This window comes from Hypanus sabinus, chromosome 9 (assembly GCF_030144855.1).
Source record: "Hypanus sabinus isolate sHypSab1 chromosome 9, sHypSab1.hap1, whole genome shotgun sequence".
Lineage (NCBI taxonomy): Eukaryota > Metazoa > Chordata > Chondrichthyes > Myliobatiformes > Dasyatidae > Hypanus > Hypanus sabinus.
The window spans coordinates 6,522,261-6,535,715 of NC_082714.1; the positions used below are offsets into that span (position 1 = coordinate 6,522,261).

Here is a 13,455-nt window from a genome sequence, read left to right on the forward strand (position 1 = left end):
GAGGTCAGATAGCCATCCAGTTTCACATATTTTCATTATCATCCAAGCTACTGTGAGATGTTTCCTGTGAAAATATCTCACTGCTCTTGGGTGTAAAAGACATTTGCTGCCTCGTTTGGCAGTAAAGATAATAATTCTGTATCTTTCGGGTGTACATTGGGTATATTTAAAGCGGAGGTTGATATACTTGTAAAGGCATTAAAGACTATGGGGAGAAGATCAGGAGAGTGGGGTTGAAAGGGAAAATAAATCAGCCGTGATCGAATGATGCAGTAGACTCTGAGTCAAATAACTTTATTCTGCTCCTGTCTATTATGGATTTCTGTTGCCAAGTGGTTTGCCCTACATCTTGGGCTGATTGTTACCGATTGTACAGTGGGATGGCTGTAGTCAAGAGTGTCGGGAATGTGTGAGAGATGGCACTGTACTGCTCAGGTCCCAGTGCTGCCTTCACTCCACTGGAGAGCAGCAATCTGAGCTGCTGAAATGGCAGACGCCAGGTGTCGATCTTCACACATCTCCTTCCTTCTGTCGTGTTTCAGTCTGTGGGGAGTTGAAGTGCCGAGCCATTCTCCCGCTAAAAACCGTGCCATTAACGGGACTTGTGTGTATCTCACAAAATGCCAGCCTTTCCATGTCAACTCACTGGAGTTTGCATCAACTGCAAGAATGTTTTTCAGAGTCAGGTTTATTATCACTGACATAAATTGTGGAATTTGATTTGTGGCAGCAGTATAATGCAAGACATTTAAAAAGTGCTGTAAGTTACAATGAGAATATATGAAAAATAGTGCGAAAACAGCAAAATAGTAAGGAAACACAAAATTGTACAGATGCTGGAAATCCGGAGCAGCACACACAAAATGCTGGAGGAACTCAACAGACCAGACAGCATCAAGAGAGGGGAATAGAACAGAGTTCTGAACAGTTCAGCAGTCTGATGGCAGAGGGGAAGACACTGTACCTGTACACACTCATGTAGGCTTCTGTACCTCCTTCCTGATGGTAATAATGAGAAGAGGGCATGTCCTGGATGGTGTAACACACACAAAACACTGGAGGAACTCAGTAGGTCAGGCAGCATCCATGGTAGGGAATAGACAGTCACATTCGGGCCGAGACAATTCATCAGGACTGGAAAGGAAGGGGGGAGAAGGAGTACAAGGTGATAGATGGAACAGGTAAAGGACTGAAGAAGGAGAAATCTGATAGCGGGAGCGTGGACCTTGGGAGAAAGGGAGGGAGGAGGGTATCCAGGGGGAGTTGATGGGAGGGTGAACGGGGAATGGAAGTGGGAAGGGTAGATACTGGAGAAATCAGGTTGGAGGCTACCCAGATCGAATATAATGTGTTAACTCCAACCTGAGAGTGGCTTCTTCGTGACCCTAGAGGTGGCCATGGACCTACATGTTAGTGTAGAATGGCAATATCCTGGATGGTGTCTCCATCCCGTGCATCACGTGTGTCTTTGCAGAAGTGCCAGTGCCAAGTGGGTTATTTAATAAGGTGGGATACTCTTGGAGCAGCAAGAGGTCCTGTACCAGGCCTTAAGGCAGAACAAGACAGTCATTAACACCATTATCAACCTCTGCTTTATATACAATGATTTGGTCCCCTCAGCAATGAATTACACCGACTGACCGCCCTCTTCTCTGTTCTAAATGGACGTTCATCTGTTCTGAGGCTGTGTGCTCTGGTCCTAGACTCCTGTGCTGTAGGAAACGCCTGCTCTATGTCCACCCATTGCTGCCAGGTGCAGCACTCTCGAGCAAGGGAACATGGTTAAGACTATGTAGTGGTCGCGTTCTGTATGGTGTGGAGATTATCAAAATTCTCTGCCCTGATGGGTCAGATCATTAGGCATATTTAGGGAGGAGTGAGAACGGGCTCAGAGAGGAGATGAGGCAGGTTAACAGGCTTGAGAGTTAGTGGCCTGCTTCTCCTATTTCCCCTCCATTATTCTGTTCTACCTGTGATTTTTCAACCTGATGGTTTATGCTTTTGTGATGCTGAGACTATAAGGCATTGGTCAGACCACATTTGGTGTAATGTGACCAAGAAGGAAGGGGTTAATGTATGAGGAGCATTTGCGGCTCTGGGCCTGTACTCACTGGAGTTTAGAAAATGAGGGGATCAATGAGATTATTGAATATTGAAAGGCCTGGGTAGAGTGGAAGTGAAGAGGATGTCCAGGACCGGGGGCACAGTTTCTCCTAGATGAGCTGCCAACCACAGCTGATGAGCTCTATCTGCCCAAAGCGACTGGATTTAAGACACCAATAACCTGCTTTTGCCCTTTCTCCTGTCAGTAGAAACAGTTTCACTGGGCTTAGTAGCTAAATCACACATGAAAGCCAGGAGCTGAACTTGGTTGTCGGAGGCTATTTGAGACGCACGTCATTGAGAGAATTTAGTAGGCAGTGGGAGCTTGTCCCCAGTACCACCCCCGGCTATAACAACCTTAACGAACCAGTATGGATATAATCCTATTAACATTTTAGAATGACAGATTAGTTTAATCAGGAAAAAAGGACTGCGAAGGTGATGACAGGATTAGAGACTGAATGAATTACTTTCAGTATTTCAGCTAATCTGACTGGACTGTATGCGTGTTGATGCCAGGACTGGTGAATTGCTATTGTTGTTAGATATGTTAGCTACCCGTTAGATCTTATTAAATTATTAGTGCTAATGGCTCCGGGCTGCCAGCCAGTGGTGTAATGGCATCTGTATCAGACTTTGAGGCGAGTGATCCCGGGTTTGAATCCAGCCAGCTCCTTGCACGCTTTCCATCCATGCCAGGTTGGGTGTCAGCCTCTTTAAACAAAAAATCAGATAAAAATGCTAAAGAAATGGCAAAGCTCCCCCCGCTGCACCACAGGGTGTGGAAAGGAAGGTTACGGGTAGCAAGGTAGTGGTATATCTTTACCAGAAGAAGGTGTAACACACTCCTTCCCTCCACTCGTTGTAGGTCACCCTTGGACAAGCTCTAGCAACTGCTTAGTACCTCTTATCCCCCAAATCTAGGTCACATGGGAGCAGGTGGTGGGTGGTCGAATGAGCAGCCGGCGCAGATAACCAGTCCTGGTTAACCAGTTCTGTGACCGCTGACAACAGGCAGACAATCTCTGAAGAGTATTGATCATGGCTGGGCTCACCCGTCTTGTAAAGTCACTGCCCAGAAGAAGGCAATGGCAAAGCAACTTCTGTGGAAAAATTTGCCAAGAACAGTCATGGTCACGGAAAGACCATGATTACCCACATCATACCATGAATGGTTACGCTGAGGGATCTTTGTGTTCGTGATCCAGGAGCTCAACGGATCTGACGAATAAATGTCATCTGTTGTTTGTTGATTTTTGAAATTAAGATTAAAATGTCAGTTGAAGTTAATTATAAACACGAGATTCTGCAGGTGCTGGAAATCTTGAGCAATTCACACAGAATGCAGGAGGAACTCAGCAGATCAGGCAGCATTTATGGAAGGGTCTTAGCCCATAATGTCGACTGTATTCTTTTCCACAGATGCTGCCAGACCTGCCGAGTTCCTCCAGCATTCTGTGTGTGTTGCTGGGAATCACGCCTCCTTTAGTGGACAGAGTAAAGGTGCTCGACAAAGTGGCTCCTCCACCCCACCCCACAATCACAGAAGGTCTTTGCCAGTGAATGTCCTGAAGCTCAGTGTTGTGTGGATGAAACCAACCTTCTGGGCTGTTTACTGAGGCTTCTGGGATTGCTTTTTAACGAAGTGACACTGAAACAGCCCACACCCTAAACAATGCTGAGTAATTATTAATATCTGATTAGGCTCAAGGGAGGAACACTCTTGAGTCTCATTATGGTCCCATTCAGACATGTCCAGCTCTCTCTCCCTCCCCACCCACTTCGCATTTGAAAATACAACTTTACCAGAGTCCCAGTACAGACACCAAGAGAGTGAACACACTAACTCAGGCGAGAGAGCTCAACACCAGAAAGTTAACGTACTAATAGAATCTGGGGCTGCTGAGTTGCACGTAGGTGACATTGTTGATGTAATTATATCAGGCTGTAGTGAAAGTGGGATTTATTGTCACTGGTACTGGTACAATAAAAAACTTATTTGCAGTGGCATCACAGGCACAGAGCATCAGATAATCAGCATTCACAAGGAAAACAATCATAAATTGCACCTTTTTCATGAAAGGATTTAGACATGCTGGTGAAGCACAGTAGCAACTTGCTGGTAGCAACTCTGAACTCTGGGCTGAGCTGTAATCGCGGCGTGCGCTACTACGTCCCACGGGTTGTGCTTCACAACAGTGTAACCACAGTTTTGTGAACGCCTCGATATTTGGAAAGGATGGAAAGCTAGTTAGGAGGCCAATGGTTTCTTGATGTGGGCACAAAGCCAGCAGGACAACCTTGTGCACTTTAAAAAACCAATACCTATGCTGCATGACCTCAGAAATGCAGTTTGTGATTCATGGTAGTTTCCAAGGTTGTAACAGCTATCTGCACAACAGCCACACAGAATGAGGAGGATTTGTGGCTGTGATCCACCAGTGATCGTAATGGGAGTGGATTTCCAGGCAGTGCTACATGTAGTGTGGTATTGGTGCCTGATTGGAAACTTGCTCTGATGTAAAAGTTTCTGCCATCTGCTTTCCTCTGTCCCTGTAGTGTGTCAGACTGGCAGAGTTCCCAGGCACAAGGAGGATGAGAAGTGACTTGATAAAAATGGACGAGATGATAGGGGGCATAGGCTGAGTGGAGATGGCGTAAATGAGAGGGCATAATTTTAAGACAGGTGTTCCCAACCTGAGGTCCATGGACCCCTTGCTTGATGGTATTGGTCCATGGCATAAAAAAGGTTGGGAGCCCATCTTAAGGTGTTTGGAGGAAAGTATAGAATAGTGAGATGTTTGTGTTTAAAGTTGTGCTGGATAATCCAATTAACGTGTTCCACAATTTTGGTAATCCTATACTGAGTGGAGCTAGTTGGAGAGCAGTCAGTACAAGTTCAAAGAGCTGAATAGTCACCTCTGCTCTTGTTAATTTGGCTTCCCTTCAGTAACCTGGACCCAGCTCCAGATTCGGGACCTTAGTGAGCTCAGATCTCCCTGTTGACAGGCTGAACTGGACTGAAGATGCTTGGAGGTCAGCAGCTCACTCCCTCCGTCTGCTGGTGACATAGACCACAAATGCATCTCCCATCCCCGGAGCAGACATTAAATTAAAGGGAACTGCTTTCCTTCCTGTTGTTTAGATCATTACTCTAGAAAATAATAGGGCAGCAGTTGAGGTTGCAGAGAATGAGAGCTGAGTCAGAGCTTTAAATTCCTTGGTGTTTAAAGGATCTGTCCTGGGACGGATGTGTAAGCATCATCACAAAGAAGGCATGATACGTTTTTAGATGTTTGCTTAGATTCGGCACGTCACCAAAATCATTACAAACATCTGTGGATGCACGGTGCATCATGGCCTGGTAACACCAGTGCCCAGGAACACAAAAGCCCAGCCCTCTCCACTTCTGAGCACACTTACACGGAGTGCTGCCTCAAGAAAGCAGTGTTCATCATTGCTTGTCTTTTGCACTTTCATTGTGTATCAATCTTTGGAGCATAGAACAGTAGAGGCCTTTTAGATCAGGGTGTTTATTTATTGAGATATGGTGCCACTTGACCCCTTTTGGCCCTTAGATTCACCACCCAACAACCCCTAAATTAACCAATGACCAATAACTTACCCGATACCTCTTTGGACTGTGGGTAGAAACTGGAACACCCGGGGTAAATCCATGCATTTCACGGGGAGGACATTTAGAGGTCACCCGAGCTGTAATAAATAGTGTTGCCCATTTCTTGCTGAGCTTTTGACTACTCCAAGTTTATTTAACATTTTCCTCCCACATAGCTGTCCATTTTTCTCTCATCCATGTGCCTATCTTAAATGCCTCTAATTTATTTGCCTCTATGCACCCACCACTCTATATTTTTTAAAAAACCTTACCTCTGATACTCGGTATACCCCCCACCTCCCCCGCATACTTCCCTCCATTCATCTTAAAGTTATACTTGATATCAGCCCTTTCCACCCTGAGAAAATGTCTTTGGCTGTCCACTCTATCTCTGCCTCTTGTACGCCTTTAACAAATCATCTCTCATCCTTCGCTCCAGCGAAAAAAGCCCTTGCTCTCTCAGCCTATCCTCAAAGACAATCTCTCTAATCCAGGCAGCACCCTGATAAATGTTTTATGTTGAAATCTATGTCGTGTTGATTCATTAATGTTATTTATGTAGGAACATTCTCTTTCCTCCCTGGTTTAGCCTCTGCAATTCTCGGTTGAGCACACTGCACTGGTGTTCCCTCTGGCTCTCAGATTGCTGGAAATGGAGGAGTTAGAACTACAGTATGTGTACAGTTCAGTGTGGGAGCTGGGCTCGGGGTGGCATTGCTTTACCGCGCCAGTGATCACTAATCGAGGTTTGATTCCCACTGCTGTCTGTAAGGAGTTTCCAGTCTGTCTGGTGGTTCTGTATCCTGTGGGCATTTTGTGATTGAGTGTGCAGACTCTCTTCCTGATGTACTCCCTGTTCAGTTCCCTCCACAGACAACCGCTTCAGCTGACGAACAGAAGGTCTTTGCACTTTGGGAGGCTGGGGACTCCTTCGACCAGGTAAGCTGCAGCCAAGTGTCTTGTTCCGACTGAGAGCGATGACGGCCCTCGGGTTTTGGCCTGTCTCTGGGTAAAAGAGAGGCAATGGAGCTGGCTCCCAGGGCAGTATTAGTGAAGGTGACATGCACCTGGCTCATGAAACATTTAACACAGTTGGAAACACATAAATGAGAAGTTGTTTTAGTCAAAGAAATTGTCAAGCACCTTCGCTCCATTTGCCACAAATTGTGGGATTTCCTGGTGGCCATCATTTTAATTAGACTTCCATTCCCATTCTGACATGTTGATTCATGGCCTTCTCTACTGCTACACTCAGGTTGGAGGAGCGATACCTCATATTCCTCCTGTGTAGCCTCCAACATGATGGCATGAACATCGATTTCTCCAACTTCTGGTAATTTCTCCCCCACCTCCCTCCCCCATTTGCAATTTTCCATTCCCATCCTGGTTTCTCCCCCCCCCCCCCCCTTCCCTTTCTTCCAAAATCAAATATCCTCTCATCAGATTCCTCCCCCTTCACCCACCTTCGCCCTCACCTCTCACGTGCCAGCTTGTACTCCTGATGAAGGGTCTTGGCCTGAAACATATTCCCCTCCATGAACAGAACCTGACCTGCTGAGTTTTTCTGGCATTTTGTTGTGTGTTGCTCTGGATTTCCAGCGTCTGCAGAACCTGAGAGGCTGCTGAGAGTAAAGACTTCCTTATGATACCAAATGTGATCGTTCCGTCCATTGGGTCTATGCTAGCAAAGTAATCTCTTCTTCCCCACTCCCCCCTTTCCCAGACGCAATCTCTTGCCTTCCAATACCCATTTAAGAGTTCATTGACAGCAGTCACAGGGAGAGCTTGCAAACTCCACACTGACAGCATCCAAAGTAAGTATTGAATGCAGGCGATTGGCCATCAGACATCAGCACCACCTACTGAGTTACCACATCACATTAATGGGCATCTGATAAATGCCCATGTTTCCTTTGATAGGAGAAAGGAGTCATAATGGGTCTTAAAGGATGGGCAGAGTGGCCTGCTGTGCCATGGCTGTTTAGAAGATTGAAGGGGAATCTCATTGAAACCTGCCAAATATTGAAAGGACTAGATAAAGTGGATGTAGAAAAGATGTTTCTCATGATGGGGAAGTCTGGGACTGGGGGGAAGGCCTCAGAATTGAAGGACTTCTACTGAGAACAGAGATGGAGAGGATTTCATTACGCAGAGGGTGGTGAACCTGTGGAACTCATTACCATTGACAGCTCTGGAGGACAAGTCATTGGGTGTATTTAAAGCAGAAGTTGATAGGTTCTTGAATAATCAGGTTGTCAAAGGGTACAGGGAGAAGACATGAGAATGGGGTTGAGAGGAATAATAAATCAGCCATGGTGGGAAAGACTTAATGGGATGAATGGCCTAATTCTGCTCCTATGTCTTAGGGTCTAATGCTAGTCCTGTGATAAATGTGAATAGGCTTGAGTGATCTTGTCCAGAGATGTGGCATCGACGTGTCCTCATGATGTTTTTTTGTTTCAGTATCGGCAGATACTTCTCGAAATCTTTTCGAAGAATTACCGTGTGCGTCGGAACGTCATCCAGACCAAACTCTGCCAGGATTTTGGAGACAATCTCAGTAAACACGACGTGGACAGAGTGCTGAAGGTCAGTGCAAATGGAGAGTCAGGTTGCCCCAGTAATGGTGCAGTCTAGATGGTGTGTGAGGGTTAATACAGTCTCTCTCCTCCTGGGTAAATCACATATACCCTGACAACGGGACCCTCGTCCACTGAGTCTGTACCGGACACTGTGATCTTGACCACACTGATCTTGCACCAATTCCATTCCACATCACAGTGTTTCACTTTACTATGCATGTAATCCAGGTTCAGTTCCTGCCACTGTCTATATAGAGAGTTTGTATGTTCTCCGTTTGATCATGTGGGTTTCCTACCACAGTCCAACAACGTGTTAGTGAATTGCAGGCTGCCCCAGCTCATTCTCGACTGTGTTGCTCGTTGATGCAAAAATGATGCATTTTGTGACCAAAAACAATTCAGTTCTCTTGGTGAAGCTCCTGGGAGATCGTGTTAGGGATCTGGAGCTGCAGCTTGATGACCTACAGCTTATTGGGGAAAGTGAGCAGGAGATAGCTAGGAGCTACAATGAGTTAGTCACCCCGCAGCTGCAGGCATTAGGTAAGTGGGTGACTGTCAGGGAGGCGAGGGGAAGAGCTCAGATAGTAGAGAGCACCCCTGTGGCCATCCCCCTCAGTAATCGTTATCTTGTCTTGGACACTGTTGGGGGGTGGGGGATGACCTGACAGAGGACGACCATGACACTGAACCTGGTTCCGTGGTGCAGAAGGGAGAGAAGATGAGGAATGCAGTAGTCATTGGGGATTCCATAGTGAGACGGACAGGCAGGAGGTTCTGAAAGAGATACGCACATGGTGTGTTGCCTCGCGGATGCCAGGGTACCGGATGTCTCAGATCGGGTGCAGAGTATTCTGAAAGGAGAGGGTGAGCAGCCAGAAGTCTTGGTACATAGGTAGAAAAAGGGAGGAGGTTCTGAAGAGTGAATTCAGGGATTTAGGCAGGAAGCCGAAAAGCAGGACCTGCAGGGTAAAAATGTCAGGATTACTGCCTATGCCATGTGCGTAAGAATAGCATGATTAGGCATATTAATGTGTGGTTGAGAGATTGCTGTAGGGGGCAGGGCTTCGGGTTCCTGGATCACTGGGTCCTCTTCTGGGGGAGGTACAACCTGTACACAAAGGATGGGTTACACCTGAACCCCAAAGGGTCCAATATCCTAGCAGGCAGGTTTAATGGAGCTGTTAGGGAGGGTTTAAACTAATTTTTGCAGGGGAATGACATTGTGGCCATCTCTGAAACCTGGCTAAAGGATGGCTGCCATTGGAAGTTGAATGTCCAAGGATATACGGTATATCAGAAAGATGGGTTTGTAGGCAGAGGGGGTGGTGTGGCTCTGTGTATGAGGAATTATATTAAATCATTAGAAAGGGATGACATAGGATCAGAAGGTGTAGAGTCTCTATGGGTTAAGAAATGGCAAGGGTAAAAGGACCCTAATGGCAGTTGTATACGGGCCTCCAAACAGCATCCGGGATGTGGATTACAAATTACAGCAGGAGATGGGAAAGGCATGTCAGAAGGGCAATGTCATGATAATCGTTGGGGTTTTTAACATGAAAATGGATTGGGAAAACCAGGCCAGTACTGGACCTCAAAAGAGAGTATTTGTAGAATATCTAAGGGATGGCTTTTTAGAACAGCTTGTTGTTGAGCCAACTATGGGATTGGCTGTGCTAGATTGGGTGTTGTGCAATGATCCAGAGGTGATTAAGAGAGCTTAAGGTTAAGGAACCCTTAGGGAAAAGTGATCACAATATGATCGAGTTCACATTGAAATTCAAGAGGGAGAAACTAAGTTCCAATGTGTCGGTATTTCAGTGGAATAAATGGCACGAGAGGGGAACTGGCCAAGGTTGACTGGAAAGGGACACTAGCTGGAAGGACAGCAGAGCAGCAATGGCTGGAGTTTCTGTGAAAAATGAAATATATTTCAAATGAGAAGAAATTTTCGAATGGAACAAGGACACCACAGTGGCTGACAAGTGAAGTCAGAGCCAAAGAGAGGGCATACAAGGAAGCCAGAGCTAGTGGGAAGATAGAGGATTGGGGAGCTTTTAAAAACTTGCAGAAAGAAACTTAAGAAGATCTTTAGGAAGGGAAAGATGAATTATGAAAGGAAGTTGGCAACTAATGTCAAAGAAGATACTAAAATCTTTGTTTAAGTATATAAAGGGTAAAAGAGTGTTGAGGGTAGATATAGGACCAATAGAAAATGATGCTGAAGATATTGTAATGAGAGATGCAGAGATGGCAGCAGAACTGAATGCATATTTTGCATCAATCTTGACAGTGGAAGACATCTGCAGTACACTGGACATTCAAGAGTGTCAGGGAAGTGAAGTGAAAATTACAACTGAGAAGGTGCTCAGGAAGCTTAATGGTCTGAGGGTGGATAAATCTCCTGGACCTGATGGAATGCACCCTCGGGTTCTGAAGGAAGTATCTGGAGAGATTGCGGAGATGTTAGCGGTGATCTTTCAAGAATCGATAGATTCTGGCATTGTAACGGATGTCTGGAAAATTGCAAATGCCAAAGCCAGCATGGTTTCCTAAAAGGAAATCCTGTCTGACAAACATACTGCAATTTTTTGAGGAAATTACAAGCACGGTAGACAAAGGAGATGCAGTAGATGTGGTGTACTTGGATTTTCAGAAGGCCTTTGACAAGGTGTCACACATGAGGCTGCTTAGTAAGATAAGGGCCCATGGAATTACAGGGAAGAAAACAGAGTGGGAATAAAGGGATCCTATTCTGGCTGGCTGCTGGTTACCAGTGGTGTTCCACGGGTCGGTGTTGGGACCACTGCTTTTTACGATGTATGTCAATGATTTGGACTGCAGGATTAATGGATTTGCTGATGATACAAAGACAGGTAGAGGAGTAGGTAGTGTTGAGGAAGCAGAGAGACTTAGTGTAGGGGAATAGACAAAGTGGCAAATGAAATACAATGTTGGAAAGTGTATGGTCATGCACTTTGGTGGGAGAAAGAAACGGGTAAACTATTATTTAGATGGGTAGATAATTCAAATTGCAGAGATACCCTAAAGGTTAACCTCTAGGTTGAGTCAGTGGTGTAAAAGGGGAATGCAGTGTTGGCATTCATTTCTAGAGGTATAGAATGTAAGAGCAGGGATGTGATGTTGAGGCTCTATAAGGCACTCGTGAGACCACACTTGAGTATTGTGTAGTTTTGGGCTCCTTATTTTAGAAAGGATGCACTGACATTGGAGAGGTTTCAGAGAAGATTCACAAGAATGATTCCAGTATTGAAAGGGTTACCGTATGAGGAATGTCTGGCAGCTCTTGGGCTGTATTCCCTGGAGTTCAGGAGAATTAAGGGGAATCTCATAGAAACATTCCGAATGTTATAAGGCCTAAACAGATCAGATATGGCAAAGTTATTTCCCATGGCAGGGGAGTTTAGGACAAGAGGGCACGACTTCAGGATTGAAGGACCTCCATTTAGAACAGAGATGTAGAGAAATTACTTTAGTCAGAGGGTAGTAAATCTGTGGAATTTGTTGCCACAAGAGGCTGTGGAGGCCAAGTCATTGGGTGTACTTAAGGCAGAGAGATAGGTTCTTGATTAGCCAGGGCATCAAAGGGGATGACTGGAAGAATTGGATCAGCCCATGATTGAGCCGTATGTCATTTGGACTATGGGAGGAAACCAGAGCACCCAGACGAAACCCATGCAGCTGTGGGGAGAATGTACAAGCTCCTTTCAGACAGTAGCAGGAATCGAACTCTGCGTGGTGATCGCTGATGCTGTAAAGTGATTGTGCTACCTTGCCCAGTTCTCAGTATTATTTTTAAAGTTTCATTTACCATATTCATCTTTTGCACATTGGTTGTTCTCCATACTGATCAAATCAAACAGTGACAGCTAAACAATAGGGTGCATGCATTGGTCTTACAGAGCGGTTCTTGTTTTTGGGTACCTCCTGCCCTGTGGGAGGGTCTAGCCAAAAGAGGAGGGAGAATGGGCTGGGTGGAGTTTTTGATTGTACCAGCTGCTCTACCAAGGCAGCGAAAAGTATAGACTGGGTCCGTGGAGGGGAGACTGAGCTGTGTCTGCAACTCTGCATATCCGTGTGGTGTTGGTTGGGGCCACTTGCCTGTACAAGTGGTTTCTCTGCTGCAAGGAGTCCTGTACTCATCCGTCTCAACTCTCTTTTTACAGGACTGCTGTGCAAGCCACGGTGGGATGTGGTATCTGAAAGGGACCCTGCCTTCCTGACAGCTGCACAGTGCCCCACTGGGCATTAAAACAATGGCGAATGAAGTTAACAAGCGATGGTGGTGGGTTAACGCCTGTGTGCCACTATTGGTTGACGTGGACACTTGATTGTAATGGTGGGCAGAACCGATGGAACAACGAAAGCGAATAAAGATTCGGTTCACCTTCACAACTCAGTGTTAACAGACTCGGACCTATTGACTCTCACCCTCTGTTCAAACTGTAGTTTTGTGTAGAACAACCTCGGGGAAAGCAAATAGAGATTCCGTTCACCTTCACAAGTCAGTGTTAGCAGACTTGGACCTACTCTCACCCTGTATTCAAACTACAGTTTTGTATAGAAGGAAAATGGATCTATCTGTGAGGAATCATGAAATATCATTTAAAGTCTTTGCAGTCATCTTTAATCTCCATACATTGTGGATAAGGTCTAGATCAGTAACACATCACCTAGTCAAAAGGCTAGGATTCTAGTTCATTCAATAGAAATTCATAGTCTAATGATTTTCCACTGTTGAGAGCTGTTGGCCTGTGATCTTGAACAATCTAAGTGACCAAAAGTTCACCCAATCTGTTGAAAGTCTAATTTTACGATTTTAATACTGATGAGTTGTAACCAAATCCACATTGTTCTTTGATAGATTTTCCCCCCATGTAACGATTGAATTTTTTAGATTGCATCTTAACGTGAAGTTGTCAATTCACGAAAGAGGGAACATGGGCAGTGGGTATGGCTGCTGCAAATCGTCTTGAGCTGAACTGTAAATAAAACATTGAAACATTGACTGTTTATTCCTCTCCTTAAGTGCTGACTGCTGAGTTCCTCCAGCATTTTGTGTGTGTTACCCATTTCAGAAAATTAGCAGGGACAACTGGTTGGGATCAAAGTGTTGTTGGGAGTCAGGGCTTTGGG

General features: G+C 45.5%; 1 protein-coding gene across 5 annotated transcripts in view; it reads left to right on the top strand.

Annotated features, from left to right (window-relative positions):
- polr3e (polymerase (RNA) III (DNA directed) polypeptide E) overlaps nt 1-13,327 on the top strand; it is a 65,615-nt gene extending 52,288 nt beyond the window's left edge. For all 5 annotated transcript variants that reach the window (XM_059978964.1, XM_059978963.1, XM_059978966.1 and 2 more), the window contains 3 exons: nt 6,581-6,658; nt 8,183-8,308; nt 12,486-13,327. In XM_059978964.1, the coding sequence (XP_059834947.1) occupies nt 6,581-6,658; nt 8,183-8,308; nt 12,486-12,542 (261 nt within the window). In that variant the 3' untranslated portion in view covers nt 12,543-13,327. The remainder of the gene's footprint in view (nt 1-6,580; nt 6,659-8,182; nt 8,309-12,485) is intronic.
- Nucleotides 13,328-13,455: the final 128 nt, after the last annotated feature.